Raw genomic sequence first — 22,368 nt, 5'->3', positions numbered from 1 at the left:
GCCTGAAACAGCGTTCAGATGTCCGTCTGCGCGAGCAAATTAGGGCCACGTCGGGCTACTCCTGTGATCACAAGGGGCTCTTGTATGGCGATCTGATTTACCCCTGTCGACTGGCGGCCAGCGGCCCAATCAAAGCCGAGCTACAAAGGCAGCCTTTGAAGCCAGTGCAGCCTCCAAACACACTCCATACGCAGGCGGGCAGACTGCACTTCATTAGATCTGTTGTCACATTTCCCTCTTCTTATTCTAATGATCCTATTTTAATACACACAGGAACCTCTTCTAATCGATGTCAAGTGAGTGACTTCTACATTCATCAACAGAGCACATCAAACAAACGTTGGCGCACGAGCCAGCATCACCCTGAGCAGAGAGCCGGGGTGTGTCTCCAGCTACAGGGACAGGAAGGGGTAAGCAGCATACCTGTTTAATTGGGATGGCTCGACCGCTCCCGATGCTGTCCGCCCGGCTCTCCAGGCCTTTTTTCTCTTTGTCTGGGTCACTCCCTTTCCGAGACTGCAAAGTAAAAATAAAGTTAGCATTTGGGCAAGGGCTGCGGTTCACAGATCGTGGAGGTAAGCCCCCAACTGCACGGTTTCTGCAAAACACGCACCCAGAAGCCCTGGATGATCTATGTGTGCACCCACGTGTGCACACACAACCCAGGAGCAGACGGCCGGGGCGTCCATCTCCACCGAGCCATGACGTTACAGGGAGTTTTCTAAACTTTTCTTCCTACTTTTCCACTGCAAAATTATCTTTTAATTCTTTTGTAAAGAGTTCAAAATTCAATTACTAGAAACCAATGGACCATACAGGAAAGTAACGCCCAACGGGAAAACACATTCTAAAGCTGCAGTTAATCCAGCCGAGGAGGGGAGGATTCCTCGCTGCTTGTTTGGGAAAAACCTATGACATAAATGTATATATTTAATTAACGTCTGAAGGATTTAAAAAATTCTATTAACGTGTCAGCTGTGCAATTCTAAGGGACACCCTTAATTTGTATCAAGGTGCCATTAACGTTCCTTTGGATTGCTTCTGGATAGCTAGAAAAGAGCAAATTCAAAGTTAAAACTAGTTTAAGATACCACAAAAAATAACAAAGGGAAAAAAGTTGAAAATACCTTTTGGGGCAAAACATCAGTACTCTGGGGAAAAATGAGTGGCTTTGTTTGCCAAGTTCCTGAACAGTTTCCCTGGCCGTACTGCTGACGTACATGCACTGCCCAGGAGCGGGCGATCGGCGGGGAGGGCGGCAGGGGTCACCCCAGTTTGGAAGCCACAACTCCAGCACACGGTGACTTGGGGACACTGAAGGAGCACCACAGCTAAGTCTCCATCTCATCTCTTGGTGGCATGAGAACGTGTGAGCACAATGATTTTCTGACAGATTTATTTTATTATGAGAGAAAGATCTGAGATTCGTCCTCCTTAATAACTGTGCTGACAAGTGACAACTCCACTCCATTACTTTTCAATGGGAACATTACTCACGCAATATTGAAAATGGAGAAACATTTTCATGTGCTTTTCAAATCTGGGATGATATATGAAATGAACAGACTTTGTGGTGTCCAGGGCAGCAGTGAGAAGCTAATGAAATCCAGTTTTAAAGGGCGTGAGATGGAGCCGCTGATTTTTTTTTTTTTTTTTTTTTTTTTTTTTTCCCAGGCCTGTAAGAATTTTTATTATCTGCATTATTACAGATTGATGACTATTTTTTTTTTTTTTTTTTTTTTTTTTTAATATTAAAGGGGGCGATGTCGTAGGGCACAAGGGAGAAAAGTCCCCATGACGTAAACCCGGATCTGGGACTGCAAGGGGCACAAGGACTCCTTAGAAGACAGGCTTCTTCGATGATGCTAAGAAGCCGACATTTATTTACTGAACACCTACTAAGTGCCAGGCCCCGTGTGCTTTTTTTTCTTTATGATGCTAGAAGCCTGGAATGAAGTACCAGGAAACGAAACAAGCAACCAATAGAAAGTTTCAGAAGAACATAAAACATGACGTTTAACCTTTGGGCTAGGAAAGAAATAGAGATTTATCAATTCCTTGTCATGAATTTTAGTTAAGAGTTGCGGGCTCACTTTTCTCTTTAATTAACTCTTTAATTAATAATCTGTGGTAAGAGCTACGTAACAGCCTTAAATTCTCTTTTCCCTACCTCTCAGTTTATAAGAAAGCTGGAATTTGAGGTTACTATTTGTAAAATGAGATTCAAAGCTCATGGTGACGACTTTTAAAATTGTTTTAAATCAACAGACACCATTAATGGTATTTTCAGCATTCTATGAATTCTAAATTTCTAAATCTGGAAATCTATCTTCATTATTCTCTATTAACCAGAATAATTAACAAAGCAAACATTAAAAAAATCAACATCTTCCTCAAGGCAGCACATCTGTCCTCACAGCCACTCTGTCATCAGAGCAGAATTTCCAGATTCCACACGAAGCAGGATTATGAACTAAGCTCCATGTTTGATCACACTCCCTGAGATGAAGGAGGTCGAAAGTGATGTAAGACTTCACTGCCAAAATGCAACAGAAATTCCCTACAGCTCCACGACATTGGTGGAGAGAGTCATAAAACTAAAATTTCAAGACAGACCAGGGGTTATTTGTTAGGCAAAAGGGTTTGCTGTATCGCTGTCTTACAGTGACTTTTGGTACAACAGGCTGTGATATACATCATAAAACTGAAATCCAACAACGAAACTAAAACAAACCCGTTGGACATAAGACACCGCAGCACGTACAAATTCCCAGTAAGATCTCCTGATGTTTCTGCCAACTCTGAGACTACATCACCCACGTCCTTACGTTCCAGCTGAAATGGCTCCGTGAAATCATCAGATCCGAAGTCTCTCTGGGTACCGCTGCCTGGGTCAGGAGTGAGTGTGCAAGGCATCCAGCCTGACACACAACCAGAAACCTAACGGGAGTTTATCACACCCATCACAGAAGGTCGGGGGGAGCCAGAAGTGGGACCGTGTAGCCTCCGCAAACAGCGAACACAGAGGAAAGAAAGGCTAGGATAACTCTCGTTACCATCTCCTTCTTTAGAGGAATGTTTAACTTCCCCCCAGGTGATAAAAGAAGCCATGAAGGGGCACCCCATCAGCTGCCTGCTTACAAGGACAGGCAGCATCGCTGACAGGAGCCCTCACTATCAAACAGAAACCTGCTTTCCCCTTTTTAACTGATGAGTAAGTCAAAGGCTGCTGGAACACATATAATAGGATCCACGCTCCCCTTCTCTACAGAAGACAAAATACCATTCAAACAGGTCTATTTAGACTATCAATTTTGCTGCCTTATTTTTACAGAGCGTCTCTATGAGCTGGGCTATGCCTTTTTCACAATCTTAGGTTACTGGGTATGCTTGGCTCTGTTTCGGGGTGTCGGCATTATATGGTAAGCTTTAAAAAATACCATGTAAGTGACACCACGATTATAAGGCTTGAAAACAGGCAAAGCAACGGACAATTGGGGGCACGTACTAGAATGAGTTTAAGACATGGATACAGATAATAGACACCAAATCCAAGGGAAAGCCGATCCCTGGACCAGGGGTCAGGGGGATGTATTCTGGAGGGGCACAGTTTATCTGTGACTGGGTTATTTCTAGAAGAAGTAACCGCTGCAGTGGCAGAAAAATGCTTGTATTTGCTGAGTTGCACGGTGAGTACATGCGTGTGTTTTTTAAAATTCCTATATGTTTGAAAATATTTCCTAACAAAACATTCGAACCACATGTAAATTAGGGCTACTAATCATCCTAAGTGCCAACATTGCAGAACCAGGAAGTGAATGGAGATAGCCTTTGAATATTTCTTTTCTCAAAACGATGATTTTTTCCTCAAAGAAATAAGATAGGATATAATTTAGCTTTTTTATCAGTGAAGTGCCCTTCCTACCGCCAATGTAACACATAATTTGCTACTACAGGAGAGACTTTTTAAAGTCTGTACTATTTTGTAAAAGGTGCGTGTGATTTATTTTTGCTTAAGATTTTTGCTTATTTCTGCACATGTGTATATGCCAACAGAAACATCTGGGACTGAAGAATGTTAGCCCAGAGTGGTACCTTTATAGGTCATCGGATCCGAAGTTTATACAATTCATAAGCACGTTATTTGAAAAATGGTGTGTGTACTACTTAATTACCTCTGGCCTCTTTATGAGGGTCTAATAAACAAAGACAATGCTCCCTCATCTGGGCATTACTGTCGCAGCCTGCGTGGACTTTTATTCACTAGGATTGTTTGGCATATGGTACTTCTGTCCTCCTAATACACGCTTTTCAATAAATACACTTTTGCCAATTTAAGCCAGTAACTACCAATAATCGCCAGGGATGAAGAGTCTATGAAATTTTACATACTTAAGAATAGATGCAAACCGGTAACAAGGAGAATTTAGTTTCCTAAGTGGCTACAATTTCAAAATTAATTTGCTTCTTGTCATTCCTTGGATGACACTGACATCTAGTGGAGTTGACACTTCTAAGATCTTCAATCTACAGCACCCACCCGGCACCACCACCATCACCGTCATCGTCTTGTTCAATGCCAAATCCAGTAATGACGAAGACACAGGAGCTCAGCCGTCCTTTCCCTGAACGCCGTGATGCAAACCCGCCGTGAGGTTAGCTTTTTCCATGACCCGAGTCCTGTTCCCGCTAATGACAGCCGAGCAGCCGGATTCGATTTCTAAAACGGTGTATCTACTCTCAGACCATTTTCCAGCACTTAAAGAGATCAAGCACTGATCCCGCACAGGGTCACAGGCAGGCCGCCGCATCACTAGCTACGTTAATTATGACACAATAAATGAGGGTGAGTTCTTATTGGCTCCGGCACGGCCCCACCCAGATGAGTTCTTATTGGCTCCGGCACGGCCCCACCCGGCCTGGACAGCTGCGCCAGTGGCCTCTGCCCGGGTGCCTGGACGCGGCAGCGGTGCGTGCGTGTGCGCCGCTCCAGCAGCAGGGAGAGCGCCCCCTCGCTCCAGTCTCCGCTCTCTTCCTGGCAGGCAGAGCCCCCCGGTCTCTAATCCGCTTCCTCGTGAACGTGGGTTATAGCTCCCATAACACTATCCCTGATAGAAAACAGAACCCAGCTGCGCAGACAGCAGAGGGGAAGGGAACGTTTATTACCCGAGTTACCGTGCCTTTGCTTCTTCCTGCCTTAAACTTGTCTCCTTTGTCAGTTGCCCAGTGGGCAGGGTCTGGGACACTATTTTCCGGCACATGCCAACCCCAGGGCTGCCCTTATAAAAGGTGGGGGTGGGCACGTGTCCGAACAGACACATTTTTTCCTTTTTCCTTTTTTTTTTTTTTAATGGTACGCGGGCCTCTCACTGTTGTGGCCTCTCCCGTTGCGGAGCACAGGCTCCGGACGCGCAGGCTCAGCGGCCATGGCCCACGGACCCAGCCACTCCGCGGCATGTGGCATCTTCCCGGACCGGGGCACGAACCCCGTGTCCCCTGCATCGGCAGGCGGACTCTCAACCACTGCGCCACCAGGGAAGCCCAGAGCAGCCCCATTTTAAAGAGACTTCCTGGTTCTCACCTCTCACCTTGAACAGAAACCAAAGCCAGTGACCAGGAAAGGTGACCCTTAGAAGGTGTCGTGAGCCTGGGTGTTCCCTCTTCCCGCCACACCCTAGAAGGAGCGGCAAAGATACAGAAGATACTCTGGTCCACATTCAAGAGCCCCCGCCCCTCCCCGCTACACTGGTGCCCTGCTCACAGCCCAGTCTCTCTGCATCTTCGGCAATGGGCTTCTCAGTTCCACTAAGCCATGAGTCAGTGCACAGCCTGTTCTGTGAGGTGACACCTTCTCAACTGGAAGACCCAACCTGGGCGTACAGAAGTGTTACAGGTGTTGGATAAGCCAGAAGTGCTGCTTAGGCGACTGCTGTTATTCTCGGTATGTCTGAAGAAATTCCACAGTAAAGCATCTTATTCATGTACAGATTTACGCATATCAGATATTCACCTGTATTTTGCAGACACCTAATTACCTCCCTCCCAATCTATTACACAGCCCTACAACGACTTTCTTTCTTTCTTTCTTTTTTAAATTAATTTACTTTTGGCTGCGTTGGGTCTTCGTTGCCAAGTGCGGGCTTTCTCCAGTTGCGGCGAGCGGGGGCTGCTCTTTGTTGCGGTGTGCGAGCTTCTCATCGCGGTGGCTTCTCTTGTTGCAGAGCACGGGCTCTTGGTGCGCAGCCTTCAGCAGTTGTGGCTCGCAGGCTCTAGAGCACAGGCTCAGTAGCTGTGGTGCACGGGCTTAGCTGCTCCGCGGCATGTGGGATCTTCCCGGACCAGGGCTCGAACCCGTGTTCCCTGCATTGGCAGGCGGGTTCTTAACCACTGCGCCACCAAGAGCGCAACAACTACTTTTGCTTATGCATTAAGAGAAATCATTCCATAACATTCGTGGTGGTGAGATAAAAATGAAAGCAAAGGCCACAAAGACTCTTCACCCCTACAGGGAATCTTCTTAGCAGCCTCACCACAACTACCGTTGTTTCCAGCTCAGGCAGATTAAGTAAGTTGCCCAAGGTCAAGCAGCTGCTGGCAGTGCAGGACCGGGTCTGAGCCCGTCTGATCCTCACTCTGGCCCTCCAATAGAAGCATCTGGCAGCACTCACATGGCACAAGGCAGAGAGCAAAGGGAAGGGGAGAGCTGTGAGGAGGGGGTGTCCACCGTTGGCAACAGACCTTGGCACTAAAGACTTATCTGATGGGAAAACTGTTATGAACGTGGTGGGAAAGGGATGGGGCATCTATCGTACTCGGTAGCCTCGTTCACCACCAAGAACGCCATCTTCAGGGAATTCCCTGGCGGTCCAGTGGTTAGGACTCCTTGGTTTCACTGCCGAGGGCACGGGTTCAATCCCTGGTGGGGGAACTAAGATCCCACAAGCCTCGCAGTGCCGCCAAAGGAAAAAACAAACAAACAAACAAACAAGGAAGAAAGAACGCCATCTCCAAGTAAGGGCAGTGGGTCAGATAAGAGACTTGCGGCCACCCCTGCAGAATCTTCCTTCAGTTTAAGCCAGGAAATACTGAACTTCTTTGCATCTAAGTCAGCGATAATCAACCAAGAGGAGAAGTCAAGTGGTTTACAACAGGGCACCCTGACACTGGTGGCTGGAGACCTCTTTGTTGTGGGGCTGGCCTGTGCATCGCAGGATGTTTAGCAGCTCCATGGTTGCTATGCAGACTAGATGCCTGCAGGACCACACCCACTCCCACCCCCGAGCTGAGACAATTCAAACTTTCTCCAGAAATGGCCGAATTTCTGGGAGTGCAAAACCGCCTGGTTGAGAACCCCTGCTCTGCAAGCATATGCTTGTAATGCACAGACCTAGTCCCAGGAGGGAAAGTGTTCTTCTCAAATCAAATGACTCCAGTCACACAGCAGTAGCAGCTCTGCCTGGAGTTCTGTGGCCCCGAGTTCTGGGCTCCACTGCAAAGCCTTCCCTGATTGATTGGTAATGTCTGCTGTGTGTCCTCTGTAGTTCAGGGGTTCTCTGCGTCCCAACTGCCCAGGGAACTTTTAAAAACTACACACACCTGGGCCCCATGCACAGATTCTGAGTTCGTAAACCTGAGCCCTGAGAGCTGATGGAGAGTTTTAAAATGCTCTGCAGATGGTTCCGAAGAAAAGTCCAAGTGGACTGGCTTCTGTCTCTGAGCTGCTAAAGACCCTGAGCTAAGTCCTCAGTGCTCCAGCCTGAGGAGAAGGGGGTCTGTGCATTGATATGGCTTTATACATCTCATCTGAAAGGCTTGATGCACACGTTTGGGGAATTCTGGCAGAGTGTGTCAGCTCCATGTATCTAATGTGACAAGTCTTTAGCTAGAGACCAAGAAAGTCACAGGATGACAGAGACCTTTATACAAACCCCTTGCTCTTCATTTCTGACACATGTCAGGACTCCCTGCAACTGAGGAAGTCCCACTTTGCTCAACACCTCCATCTTGGCATCCTGTAATTTTCTGAGACTTCCACAGAACTCAACACTCTTCTCGTTAATTTGGTTTGGATGCTACACCTGTCGCTGAGCCACCTGGCGGCCAGAGGACTGCTAGGTGAGCAGGAACCACGCTCCGATTCCCCCCCACCCCCCGCCCTCCGGGGGGACACTCACGGTGAAGAGGTTGGACCGGCGCTTGGACTGCTTGCGGACGGGCGTGGGCGTGTTGGCCGCGGGCGGTACGTCGATACGCAGCTCCTTTTGGCTGGTGCTGGGCGTGGACGGGACAGAGGAGGAATAGTCGCTCAGACTCCCGCCTCCGTTACTTGTCTGTAATGATTGAAAGCCAAGGTTTTGTTAGGACACGCTCCAGGAGCCTAACCCGCCACCTGCGTGGGGTCATAACCCACAAGTCAGCAAGTTGCATGGAGGCGCGGCCCGGCCGGTGGGATCAGCATCAAGCAGGCACCGTTTCATCCTAGAACAGACCGATCAGCTCAGCAGCGTTTTGTCTAAGAAAAGTGACTTAAGACAGAGAAGTCTCTTTCGTTTGATCTTATACACTACCAAGTGTAAAACATGCCAGTGGGAAGCAGCCGCATAGCGCAGGGAGGTCTGCTCGGTGCTTTGTGACCACCTAGAGGGGTGGGATAGGGCGGGTGGGAAGGAGACGCAAGAGGGAGGGGATATGGGGATATATGTATACGTACAGCTGATTCACTTTGTTGTACAGCAGAAACTAACACACCACTGTAAAGCAATTATACTCCAATAAAGATGTTAAAAAATCTGAGAGTTAAAATGTCATTATTTTCTATTTCCTCTGAAAAGGGAAGGGGTTGGTTGAACCAAGTGGTTGCTACAGTCCCTTCACTGCTCCAGATTAGAAGGAGAAAGAGTGCAATTTTGCCCAGTAGAACCAAAACTCACATTTTGAAAATGACCTCTTGAAGGGATAAATTGGAAGACTGAGACTGACATATACACACTACTATATATAAAAATAGATAACTAATACAAACCTACTGTATAGCACAGGGAACTCCTCTCAGTACTCTGTAATGACCTATATGGGAAAAGAATCTAAAAAAGAGTGGATATATGTATATGTATAACTGATTCACTTTGCCGTACACCTGAAACTAACACAACATTGTAAATCAACTAGGCTCCCATAAAAATTCATTTAAAAAAAAAAAAAAAAAAAAAGAAAATGACCTCTTGGAAATGTGAAAGCTTCTGGAAGACATTTCAAGATTCAGAGAGAATTACAGATGCCTAGAGTGGGATTTAACATCCTTGAGCGTGCCTGCACAGGACCCTACTGTAAACGCACTTCCTGACTCTTCAAGCTACCAAAAGCACGATACCAAACCTTCTCACTACATCTCTTTAAAGAGTGCCAATATAACACCCGCCTAAGAAATGCTAACCGAGGACACACGGGCAGGCAAAAATAAGCCAACAGTTCCTTACTGGGTTTTTGGTTAGGTTTTTCAAAGTGACAGTTATATTGTTTGCTCCCAAGTAAACAGCAAAATGTTGCAATGGAAAGATACTAGTTTCCCCAGGGCCTACAGGAGACGGGAATTATAACTGAGGGCTGCTACCAGATTGAAGCATATTGTAGGATTAGCCACTGAGATTCACCCACAACTGCCCAACCTACAAGCAGATGAGAATGAGGACCAACGTGGGGTCATTTAAATCAACAGCAGAGGGCTTCCCTGGTGGCGCACTGGTTGAGAATCCGCCTGCTGATGCCTCCTCAGGTATCAAGAGCTGCATTGGCATCTGAAGATTCTTCCCAACCACTCCTGTTCCTTTTCCCATTACCCTTCAGAAGCATTGACCCCCAATAATTGTCTTGCACTTCCAATTTCCTCTTGGTGTCTGCTTCTTGGAGGACCTGAACAGACATAGCTTATAAATAAGAGAAGACTAGTATCCAGAATGTATATGTAGAAACAAACAAACTACAGATTGATGAGATAAATAACTCAATAGAAAATTAGGCAAAAGATACAAACAGGCAAGCCACAGAAGAAATCTAAGAAGCCAGTGAATACACGAAAAAAAAAAAAAAAAAAAAAAAAAATCAACAGCAGAGACGGCAGTGCACACCCCGCACCTCCATTCCAGCCAGCATGCCTCATAACACAGGCAGCGTGAAGACAGGGAATATTAAAGAATGGTTCCCATAAAAACCACTTGGCCACAGCAGTTTCTGAAGGAGATGTTAAGTCAATTACCGACATGCTGTTATTTATAAAGTTGAAAAGAAAAAAAAAAAATCACCTCGGAGCTGGCTGAGAGCACTATTTGGCAGGTGTGTCCTCCTGGGTTCTGACCTGCTTTTCAGTCCAACCTCTCACGGGACCAACATACCTGGCTGATGTGCACGGCAGACACCTGTGCCGAACAGACAGATGAGTGGCTCGGAGAGTTGGGTAGGGACTTGCAGGGCCCGATGGACAGCTGCTGCTTCTTCCTCGTGGCAACAATCTTCTGGGCAACTAGGGGACAGGAAGACAGAAGAAGTCTATGTGAGGCTGGTTTCCAAACAGAGGGAATGTGGCAGAGACCGAGGGCTGTCTCCGTTATCCACTATTCTTTTCATCCGCGGTAATAGAATTCCTGATTTTTAGTTGGGCACAGGACTACCAGAATAGATGTGACATTTCCTGGAGCTTCCTCCGGTCCATCCCCTTGCACCCCAGCTAAATGTGGCCATGCAAGCAAGCTCTGGCCAATGGGATGGCAGCGGGAGGGTCACATGGCGGCATCCAGGAAACATCCTTGAGAGAGCTGCCCCTGGCCCATTTCTTCCTTATGTCTTTTTCCTTCTTGCTATGTAAAAAGCACATATGTTGGCTGTAGCTCTGGAAGCGATCTTGCAGAAGGAAGCCACATTTGGTGGGACACAAGCCCCTTCTAGGGGCTAGGCCTCTGGCTCGGCAGCCTTGCGCAAACCTCAGACGCTTTATATGTAAAACACAAAAATACACACCCATCTTGTTTAAATTATTCTAATAATAGGACTTTCCCCCCAGTTACTTGCAGCAAAAATAATCCTAAATAAGACAGGGTAATTTAAACCAAACTCTTTGGAAAATGAAAAATCTCTTTTTTTGCAGGCTACTGCATAGAATTATATTCAAGGACATGTAATTATGTCAAAGATGTTTTTTACTTAAATATACGGCTATACACATTGGGAGTTTATCTTAATCAATACAAATCTAAATTCAACCAGCCATAACTTCTCTTGGCAAATAGGCTGGCTGACAAAGCATATTGGATTTGGCTGGAAAGGAAGTCAACGATTAGAAAACTCTTCCTACACCAATAGGTGTCACTACAGGAGAATAACTACAGCTTTTATTTGAACAGATGTGTGTCTTTGGGGAATAGCTGTAATTAAGTTCAATGATATTCAATCCTTATCTTTGTCCAGACAGGTTGCTGATTTAAAAAATACCCACGCAAAGGAAAACACACCACTGTCCCTAGCAATAGCTTATGTTAGAGAAGGAGCACACACAGTGTCCGCAGATAATTTCTTTTCCAAATGAACATAATTTTAATAAGGAACTGGTCTGTCCACAGCTTATGGCTTTCACGTAAATGAATGATAGTATAAATACGATTAAGTGAAAATGCAATATATAAAAAATGGCTCACAGAGATGAATAAGCAGCTTCATTAGTTACATCCCACCTCCGATAGGCCTCTAATCATCCTGAAAGGATGATATCAATTAATTTATCTTCCCGTAGTGTATTGATCAAAACCTTCATCAGCTAATCACGTTTAAATTACAGAGGAATATCGCAACACTCTGTCATTTCAAAACCATTGGCGTATCGATCTGGGGTCTTTGAAGACGCACATTAGAATATTTTAAAAATCATTATGTGAACTCAAAACTAAAACCTAAGATCAGATTCCAACAGCCGCAAAACGTGTGTCTTATAGATGAACTGAAATCCCCAAACCAAAAGTAAATTAACTTAAAATCATGATTGTCTGGGTGACTGCCAATTTACTTCTATTTTTTTCTTTTTTTTTTTCCTGAAAAAGAGCAAAAGGTTTTTTCTGTGTGTTCAACTACTCCTGGCCTCAGAGTCACTATTCAGTCGGATGACCATACTGACTTTCACCTTAAATCTCATCGTAAAAACACAAATGTCAGAATTAAACAGGGCGAAGCTGGTGGGAGAACTTCATAGACATTTTCTGTAAGTGTTTTCTACTCTAAGGGGAGATTTGAGAAACTTTCTAAGACAAGTCAAATATGTTATTAAAATCCTCATTTTATGAAACTCCAAATGCAAATCAATGTTCCCTCCTTCCCACGTGGAGGCTAAAAGAGCAAGTTCATGGGCGGAGAGAACCTTTTCCCATTAAACCCTCTCACAGAATGGGGCTGTGCAAAGCGTGAACCACACGTCAAGTACTACGGTTCTTCGGTCCACTCCACTGACTTATTGCTTGGCCACATTTATTAAAAAAAAAAAAACCCGAAGTCACAACTGCTAATAACTGGTAGCATTCTTAAAAATTTAACTAGAACCTTCAACCCTATTTGTTGTATTTCCCCATAATTTTTATGTCTACACACACATGGAAGAAAGGAAATGAGTTACAAATATTTTGTTCTAAAATACATAGACTGCTTTAGGAGTTACAGGATCACCCATAAAAGTGGGGGTAGTATCTGACTTAAGAAGGAAAAGGAGACAAGGGGACTGTTTTGTAAGGCTGGGCCGCCTTCTCCCCCACAGTGAAAAGCCCCCGGCCCACTGCGGGCCACAGGGCTGGGCTGGGCTGTGCGAGTGGAAGGGCCCCCCCGCCCCAATAACAACTCAAGGGAAACGGGACGCCAGGGGCAGGGAGGCACTATTCTCTTGTAACTATAATCATCAACTTTTCCTGATACTTGGAACATTTAAATGTCAGGAGACTTAGAACATGAATATTACTTACACCCCAGATTACACTGGCTGGGAAATTTTTATAATCACTGAGTTTCTGTCTGCATTGGATCATTCCACAAATGAACACGTCACGTATTTTATATAAATACATGCAATGCACGAATGAGAAAACAAACACAATCACTTGAGATTCCTTAAAAGAATCTGGACTCTTTATCATCGAGGGGTGATGTTTTTCTTATTTTGGTTGCCCGAGGCGCTAAGCCTACGTCTGAAATGCTGTCGTTGGCAGATACGGAAAATGTCTGCTCTTTTACCAGACACCCCGCCAATTTCATTAACCTGATATGGCAATGCTAGTACTTGGTGTCATTTTAAAAGTCACTTCCTAGGGATGTAACGTGCATGATAAAGTCACAATAGTTAACACAGCTGTAGGTTATACATGGAAGTTGTTAGGGGCGTAAACCCTAGCAGTTCTCATCAAAGGTAAAAAACTTCTATTTCTTTAATTCTGTATCTATTTTACATAGATATTTTATTATATCTCAGTAAAACTGGAAGGCAAAAACTGTTCAAATACCTTCAAGTATGAATGAATGATGGAATGAATGAATGAATAATGAATATCACTCCCTCCACAATTTTGAAATTTTATTTGGGTAATAGGTAAAACATACCCTTTAACGAGCCCCTTCAACCATATCTATAATTACACTGTAGAAACTTCAAAACCAAGCAAGCAAACTGCTGGTGCCTGGGAGAGGCATGAGGGGCTCCTGGGGGCTGGCAGTGGCCCCTTCCTGACCTGGGTGATGACTCTGAGATCATTCTTTTTTAGCTGTACCCTTAAGTATACTTTCATAAACCTATTTCCATTCTTCACCTAGAAAGAAGTTTATTTACAAACTTAAGCAACAAGAAAAGCGAGTTACACATTTACTTTCCCCACAAATTTTAAATTCTCTATTGGACAGATGATAAATGGCACCTTTTAATTAGTGTGTAAAGATAAGACTCTCAGATAGCTCGCAAATAAGACCTCATTAAATCCTGGCCTAATGCCCGATTTCTGCTTCCGCTTTGTTTCCCAAATCATTTGCACTAAAGGAGGAGCAGAAAGAACGAATCTGGTCACACCAAGGGAGTCAGGCCCACCTCTCACCAGGTAACTAGGGGCGTGCCCCTCCCCTCCCTCTCCCCCCTCTTCTTTGTCCCTTACATCTGAACGATGGGCCAGCGGTCTGCACTTCCCGTCTACTGAGTCATTTAATCCTCGCGGTTGAGGAAAACAAGGCAGAGGGGGCACCGGCAGCAGAACAGGGGTTCAGACATTCTGTCGGCCCCCGTGACGGCTCCAAACACTGCCACCTGGCAAGGAAGCACACTCCCAGACTCTACGGCTCCCAGGACAGGGACTGTGTACCCCTTGGCCCTGTCCCCTCACAGACTCTCCCTTGCTCTGCTGACCATTGCAACCCGGCTTCCGCCTCCATCCCCTCGGCTGGACCTGCCATTGCCAAGGTCGCTCGTGACCAACTGGAGGCCAGGCGCATCCTTCTTGGCCTCTGGGCCGCGCTAGGCACCGCTGATGGTTCCTCCTCCCATGACGCTGACTTTCCTGGGTTTCCTCCCCTGGCTGGAACCTCTTTCTCAACCTCCTTCACCGGTTCTTTGAATGTGGGTGCTTCTAGGCTTCCTTCTTTGGCCCTTTTCTCTCCATGCCTATGGCTCCCAAATCTATATGTAGCCTTGCTTTGTGCCCTTCCTGCTTCCAGAACCGTGTATCCCATAACCAACGCCACACCTGCCCTTGGATGCACCTCAGTGTCCCAACCTGGGCCTCGCCTCTAACTCCGCACCACCCGAGCAACCCCAGGGCAGGGACAGAGGAGCCAGAATAGATCGATTCTGCCACCAGAATTTCTCTTCAGTTCACCCTCACTGCCAATGCCTTGACCCTAACCTCGTCTGCCCGTGGCTGGTTTCTGAAGCAGCTTCCAAAGCTGTCCTCTCCTCACTGCCACTCAAGGGTCACACTGCAGGGCGACCTCCGCAAAGGTGACTCTCACGGGCCTTGTCCCGCTCAAAGTTCTGCAAACGCTCCCGTCACCAGACAGATGTCAGAACCGAAATTTCTCAGCAAAATGGGGCTCTTGCACGCTTGGGAGGGGTGGATTCTCCCCTCCTGTTATCACTTCCCATGGATCCCAGCTCCCACGACCCAGACACTCCTGGCCTCTTCCCAAGCCCTCCAGGGAAGGTCCGACCCACTGACAAGTGACTTAGGTGATGGCCAGCTTGGGACAGGCTGTCCCTTCTCCATCCCTTCAGTCTGGGGCTCCCACGCTGCCTGGAACCATACGGGCAAGTCTGTCTGATTCTGGTTTCCACAGAAGGAAGCCCAGATAAGCTTCATTTCCCAGGACAGCTTTACCAATAAAAAGTAGTCATCCGATCTTCCAGGGTCTTATTCCTTAACGGGTTCCGAACCCCAGGGAGGACAAGGGTCCCTGCCCAACCGGACACGGCCCCACTCCAGCCTCGCTGCCGGCCCCCGGGCTCACTGCCCACTTCCGAGCCGGACAGAACCCACTGCAGATGCCACAACGTGTGCTCTCTGAATCCTGTTACACAAGTTGCCACCACGGCCCAGACATGCTTCCCCTTCTCTTCATGGCCAATTCCTTCTCAGAATCCGTATCTCGAGCATCACTTCTCCTAGGCAAGCCTTCCTCTCTAACCATCAGGTTCCTCTGTGGAGACCCTGCATCCCAAATACCAAAGGTGCTAACACAACCAGCTCCGTATTTCACCCAGGCCTTGACTGAGAACCAGTGCACATTTACACACACACATACGCACACACGCACACATACATGCACAGTCAGGGCCACGCTGAAGAGCTGCAATTCTACTTTTCAGCCCCGAATCCCTAGTGCCTGGTGCACAGGCATATTGTACAATAAGCGATTATGTAATAATCCCAAACCAGACACGTCATCATTCACATCAGGTCCTGGCCTCCTGATCTCTACTTACAGGGCGGGGGTATCTCTGACACTCCTCTTGCGTGGTACCACCTGGCATCGGTAACGTCCACAATTAAGCACTTAAATTAAGCTTTTTAAAATTTCATTAACGATTATGACATTCTTGGTAAAGTCCAATGAGTGTTAGTAATTTAATCAGCAAGATGTCTTCTCTGGTTTAAATGATTTACTTGAATTAAGTCAATTAACAGAAACATCTGAAGAGCCACCTATGGGCCCAGAGAAGGAAGGGAAGACAGGGGAAGAGGCATGCGACCTGGTCTCTAGCCTCATGCAGCTTCCAAGCCAGGAGCAAGGTCCTCTGCATCCCACGTCAATAGCTCCAAAGTTTCACCAGAGACGGGACCACTGAGAACTGCTCAAGCGCTCCGCTGGGTGGTCCCTGTTGCCCCATCCTTTCTTCACTCCTTATTTACTCGGCTCCTACGACCCAACCTTCTCCCTGTGCAGGTCCTGAAGGAGCAGAGCCTTCTCCGTCAGGCAGCAAACTGGCTGCCCTTTCACGTCCCTTTTGCCCCAGTTCACTGAGGCAGAGGAGATTTAAGTCATCAACCAGCTTTGTAATGATCTGCTTTTGAACATTCCCCATCGTGACGCCCCATACGACAACAGCTTCCGCTATGTGAGCCCTGCTGTACGAGCGGCACGGCCCCTTCTGGAATGAGCAGAGCTGAGCCCCGCGTCCTCAGGCTGCACTGAGGAGCGGGTGACTCGGGGGCCCGGGGAGAAGTGGGGTCTGCAGCTCAGGATGGCACTGTGGAAGCATGTACACCTGACTGATGACGTAGAGTCCCAGTTCGATGCCAAATAGAAACTTGGTGTGAATCAGGCCATCTGAGGAAGAGGACGATCCTTCAGCTACTAGGAAAAGCTCTATGTAGCCCACTGGGGCCAATACGGGGTGGCAGTTCTGCGTAAACAACGTTAGATAGGAATTTAAGTATGAATGATAAATCTATTACAGTCATATTTTAAACGTTTATAATAGACACACTTAATGAAAATCAACTAGCATGAGACTCTACTTTTGCTCCACAAAAATATTTTAAAAGCACAATTTGAGATTGGGGTTCACGCCATTGTTCTATTTCTATTTTTGGTGCTACCACCCAAATGTAACATTAACTGTCTTTGCACTGAAAGGCTCTTCCATTAGAACCTTGGAGGGCTTACCAGGCAAATCCCCATAAAAAATGAAAACCACCAGGGACTGTAAATTTTCCAGTAACAAATAAAAGGTCCCCGAATGTCTCAACTCAGTTTTAAATTACCGTTGAGTGATCATTAAACTATCCTGTTAATTAAGTAGAAATTAATTACCAAATTATCTAGGTAGTTCTGAATTTGTGACTTAGGAATGAAAAAAAGTTTGAAGTGGAACTTTTCTCAAAGTTAATGAACGTTAAAGGAGGTGTAGTCTGTGTTGTTGGTAACCCTATACCCATCTCCTAGATTTGTTTTCATATAACGTTTTGGGAATAGAGGAAGCTATGCCAGAAAAACCATTAAGATGAAAAAGAGAGGGAGGCGGGGAGTGGGGAGAGGGGTCTTCTCAAAGGCCTCTCGGGTTGTGTGATGATTAGTGACAATGAGTGAACCACAGGGACCCACAGCCCTGCCTGGCCCACACACCTGTGGAGATCCTGCCAAACTGAGCCGCCAATTGGAAAATACAGTCAGCTCACGTTCCAAGACAATGGGCCAATTCCACGGACCTCCACATGACTCTGAAAATGCTAGACAGGATGCTTCATTTACCTTCCTAGGGTCAACATGTACTTGACATTCAACCAGCACTCACCAACTGCGTCAATGAACGAACAGATGCATCAACAATGGGGATGGGGTGAGGACATGAGAAGCAGGGGTGGAGAAGCACCTGGAAAGCACATGTTTAAGGATCCCGTATGCAAAGTGCGGATCGTATCCTTAAGGCAACAGGGAGCCGTCAAAGCTATTCATGGGCCAGTGACGAGATCCAGGAGTTGGAAGGACACCTGGTCTGTGTAGTTTGCAAGATGCAGGTGATCTCTACCTGGACAGTGGAGAAAGCAAGCATGGGGGGGCGGGGGGGGAGTGGGCGCAGGGTGGGCGGGGATTTGGGGGACTGTGACCAAGCGGCCGTAGTCTATACGCAGGACCCCGGCTCTCTGATATTCTGTTTTGAGACTCTCGTGTCTCAGACTGCTGTTACTCTACCCTTACACATGATTAATATTTTCAAGGGCTATAGAATTCTAGGCTGATTACGCGTCATCTGACGATTCAAAGCTACCAAAAGTCGTTATTCTAAGGGTACATGAGCTCACTGATGTAGTGTTAGCTAAACCCCCATAGTTTAAAAACTTTCAAAGCAGATTTGGACATTTAACCTATTCTAAGTTACAGTTCCTAATTCTGAGTATATGCCCAGCTTCCTTAGAAAGACAGGCTGCCCCTGTTCTTTAACGTGTGTTAGATCTTCCTGTCGGCATGGCGACCCGCAAGGAGAAACTCAGTATCTTTGTTCTAGCAAAGCTTTCATCTTTTTTGCCACTACCTTTAAAATCACCCAACTGCTCTCTCCGAAGCTGACTTGTCCCCTTCCAAACCATCCTTCGTATGGACACGTTTATCACTCTAAAAACAGGCCTGGCTTGACCACTTCCACGTTTCATCAGGACAAACTATAAACCATCAGAATAGTTTCCTAATTGTAACAAATATTATTAAGGAAGGAAACATACCCTGTAACTGAACAGGTCATAAAATGAATTTAGGGGTGCATGAAAAGGAAACACTCTCCCATGCATTTGTTTTTTGGTTCCTTGTCAGTGAAAACCTAATGAGAAGCTCTGCCAAAACCCCTGTGCCCTTACCTTGTGTACCTGAGCACAAAATATGACATTTCTATTATATTTTTTAAAAAACCCTCTAGGCCAAGACAAGCCATGGTTAAAAAGCCAAATTCTCTTTCATTTCTTCTAGCGAAGCTTCCAAGTTTTCCGTGAAGTAATGAACTCTGAATTCTTAATCTGAGATTCCGTTCTTGCCTGTATTCTTTTTATCTCATTGTATTAAAACAAATTTATCTTCATTTATGTCGCAATTACCTATTAGGGTCGTTAATTTGCTAGAAATGATTTGCTAGAAATGAAGCTATTGTTTAATTGCTCCTATTAATCGGGGGATTTAAATGCCGACTGTAATAAACAGTTACCTTCAGGATGGAGCAAAGTCATGGCTGCTGACATTAATTTCACAATGAGTGGAAATTTCTCCCATGTCCCAGGCAGCTGGATTTCCCTTTTCCTCCCAGAGAAAGTGCAAGAGTTTTTAAACATAAAATGTTTAAAAACTCATATGCTGAAATAAACACGGTCTATCCAACGTGTTTTATACATGTACCTAATTCTGATGTAAAGTTATTCTTTGTGGCAGGGGAACATCAAATCATCCTGCCAGAAACCCACATCCCTTTTTCATGCGTTTCTTCACAGCACAATTTTCTCTTAAAACCAAGTCCCAAAGTGGAGTTGCCAACGGGAAGCTCTGGGTCCCAGCGGCCCCAGATGTTCGGCTGGCGGGCAGCAGGCACCAGGACACTCACCACCTGCTGGGGTTCTAGGCCTCCGAAGGACACAGGGTTCCTGCGTCCACACGCAGAGGATTTTGAACATTCACTGCTCTCCAAAAAAATAAGTTTCAACATATCCCAACACCATATTGTCAAATGTCCTTCAGTTGGTGTTGCCTGTGGCCAGTCTGGACGTGGCACTTCTAGGGCTGGACTCTGCTTCAGTCAGCGTTTCTCCGCTGGAAGGAAGGAAGGCATTCCATTCAGCACTGCCTGGAGTCCCCTCAGGGATGGCATCGCAGGCTCCAGTGGTCCTGTGCACCGTCAGGACGCCCAGCAGATGGTCAATTCCAGACTCCTGATGCTACCTGCAGACACTGAGGGGTCCTCCAGTCCCTCTGCCCTCCCTCCCCTCGTGCTGCCAGGTCCTCCCTCAGCACCGCCCACATTGCTGTACCTTCTCCAGCCTGCTGACCCCACCAGCACCCTCATCTAAGACCTTCACAACATCACCTCTCCATCACTGTGCAGACTCCAGGTTTTCGTCTCCGAGCGTAAAGGAAAGAACATGATACTACCCAGCATCTGGCACAAATCCGATGCCTGGTGGACGCCTGGAGAATCAGGGCCCCCACTCAGGGATGGGTTCATGCTCCGGACAAATCCGAGGCACCCAGCACACACTTGTGCCTGTGCTGCTTGGATCCAGGGGGGCCTCCAGGGTCTCCAAACGGAAATGAGCACCACAGACCTGAGCGGTGACTTTCAGAAGGGCTAATGGGGGGAAAGAGACATCTGGGCTCCGCCCCTCCTTCCCCTGCCTCCCCTTGGGCACAGGTGAGACCAGGATGACACCTGCCAGGCGTGCATGAGCCAGAGGGTGCAGCATCGATGCCAGTGACCCAGGCTGGTCCTAGGACACTCTCAGTCCTGCCACGAGTCTGCCCTCTTAAGTTTAACAGGCAGAGCTGGCTTTTCCCTTCCATGGGTCAGGGGCGGCGTCTTCCCTCTGCTCTCTGGCCGCCCTCACTCAGATCTGGTCCTTCATCACATCTTGGAGCAGCTAGTATGTGCCTGGCAATCTGTCAGATGTGGGAGACGGTGGGGTCCACACCGGCCTGCCGGCCACACCACTGAGGAACCAGGGACCAGGAGGCCTTACACGCTTGCGGTGAGAGCGCCCTTCAGAAGAGATGGTCACACAGCCTCCATGACTTCTTTCACTAAGGTCTCAAGAAGCAGCACTTGGCAATCTTAGCGGAGAAGCCGCAAACCTCTCACTCCGCACCAGTGTTTCAGGTTCAGCACCTGCCTCCTTCCTCAACTAGTGTGTCAGGCACAGGACCAGCTGCGGGGCTTTGACAGCGCCCTGAAGAGAGCTGTGTATTTGTGACATCAAAGTGGGGATAATTTTCAAGAGGGAAATATTGATGAATTGTGAATATACTACATAGACACTGAGGAATCATAAAAAGCAAGAAAAATTTGGGGAAAGGGGGATTGAGGAGGGATAAATTTGGAGTTTGGGATTAACAGATACACACTCCTATATAACAGATAACCAACAAGGACCTACTATATATATAGCACAGGGAACTCTACTTGATATTTTGTAATAACATATGAGGAAAGAGAATCTGAAGAATATATATGCATAACTGAATTGCTATGCTGTATACCTGAAACTAACACAGTATTGTAAATCAACTATTTCAATTTTTATTTTAATTTTTAAAAAGCAGGAAAAATTTGGAAGCGTGACCAGGAGCACAAAGCACATCAAAGTGTCCTGCCTGAGGAACCGGCAGTGATCAGAACTGGATGAGGGCAGGCCCTGATGAAACAGAAAACCGTGGTGTGCATGCGGCCGCAGAAGCAGCAGCAAAGGGTGCATGTGTGCCCGTTGGCGCAGTCCTGAGCCAGGACAAGATAAGGAGTCTGAGAACGTACAAGCCAGGAGCAGTGAGGGGGCTGCTGCTGGCCGTGGGCTCTGAGCATCAGCAAAGGGAGATTCCAGGAGGCGGGAGCTGGTACCCCTGACAGGTGCAGAGACCTGGGCAGGGGCTGGAACGCCACTGGTCACCCTGACCCTAGAGCTTTACTCTGATGTGCTGCAAAAGATTACAAGAGTGAGTACCACCTACTCAGTGCTCACTGAGCACTCATTACTATGACTCCGCTTAATGAATAATCAATTAATACAAGCCAGCAGGGTTTAAAAAGCAAGGGACGTAGCTTAGGTTAATCGCAAATGTAGAAAGATGTGCCCAAAGCATAAATTAAAGATCTTTCAAAGAGCGAAGCTTTCCGGACTGGGGCACTGTGATATTCTCGCCAAGACCCAGGTGAACACAGAGCTGCACCTAGACTCGGACTAGAAAACATTTCAAATGCTACAATTAAACCCAGTGCAAATCTGTTCGAGAGGCCAAGAGATGATTAACTTTCTCTCTCCCTTATTCTCAAGTTGGATGCAAATCAGTGTCTTTCAAGACAAGGCAAGTGAAGATCCCAATAAATTGGCAATACAATTTAGATGGCAGACAAGGATCTAAAAGATAAATGGCTTAAACAAAGAGGGGGAGAAATGAACCTGTCACTTCTTCTCAACTCATCAAGCTGCCTCGCGGAGAAAGCTGATGATCCCAGAGCAGAGATGTTTCTGACACCCACTGAAGGTGGCGGCGCACCCTGGATGCTTTCATCTGAAGTTCCTCACCATTTTTTCTGCACCAGGAAGGCTACAGGACTCACCTTTTAGATCCCCCCCCCCCTTTTTTTTTTTTTTTTGGGGACCCCGCGCCTCCCCGCCCTGAGGC

General features: G+C 46.7%; 1 protein-coding gene across 1 annotated transcript in view; it reads right to left on the bottom strand.

Moving 5' to 3' along the window:
- The window catches only part of AGAP1 (ArfGAP with GTPase domain, ankyrin repeat and PH domain 1), a 580,109-nt gene that overhangs the window by 291,669 nt on the left and 266,072 nt on the right, over positions 1–22,368 (bottom strand). Inside the window, exons 7-9 of the mRNA XM_007463919.1 lie at positions 10,389–10,516; positions 8,175–8,330; positions 424–516 (exon numbers count right to left, since the gene is read on the bottom strand). Of these exons, the coding sequence (XP_007463981.1) occupies positions 424–516; positions 8,175–8,330; positions 10,389–10,516 (377 nt within the window). The remainder of the gene's footprint in view (positions 1–423; positions 517–8,174; positions 8,331–10,388; positions 10,517–22,368) is intronic.

The sequence above is a fragment of the Lipotes vexillifer genome, unplaced genomic scaffold (assembly GCF_000442215.2).
Source record: "Lipotes vexillifer unplaced genomic scaffold, Lipotes_vexillifer_v1.1 scaffold1215, whole genome shotgun sequence".
Classification (NCBI taxonomy): domain Eukaryota; kingdom Metazoa; phylum Chordata; class Mammalia; order Artiodactyla; family Lipotidae; genus Lipotes; species Lipotes vexillifer.
Note: the sequence above shows the minus strand (reverse complement) of the source record. Positions and strands in the feature narration are given on the sequence as shown.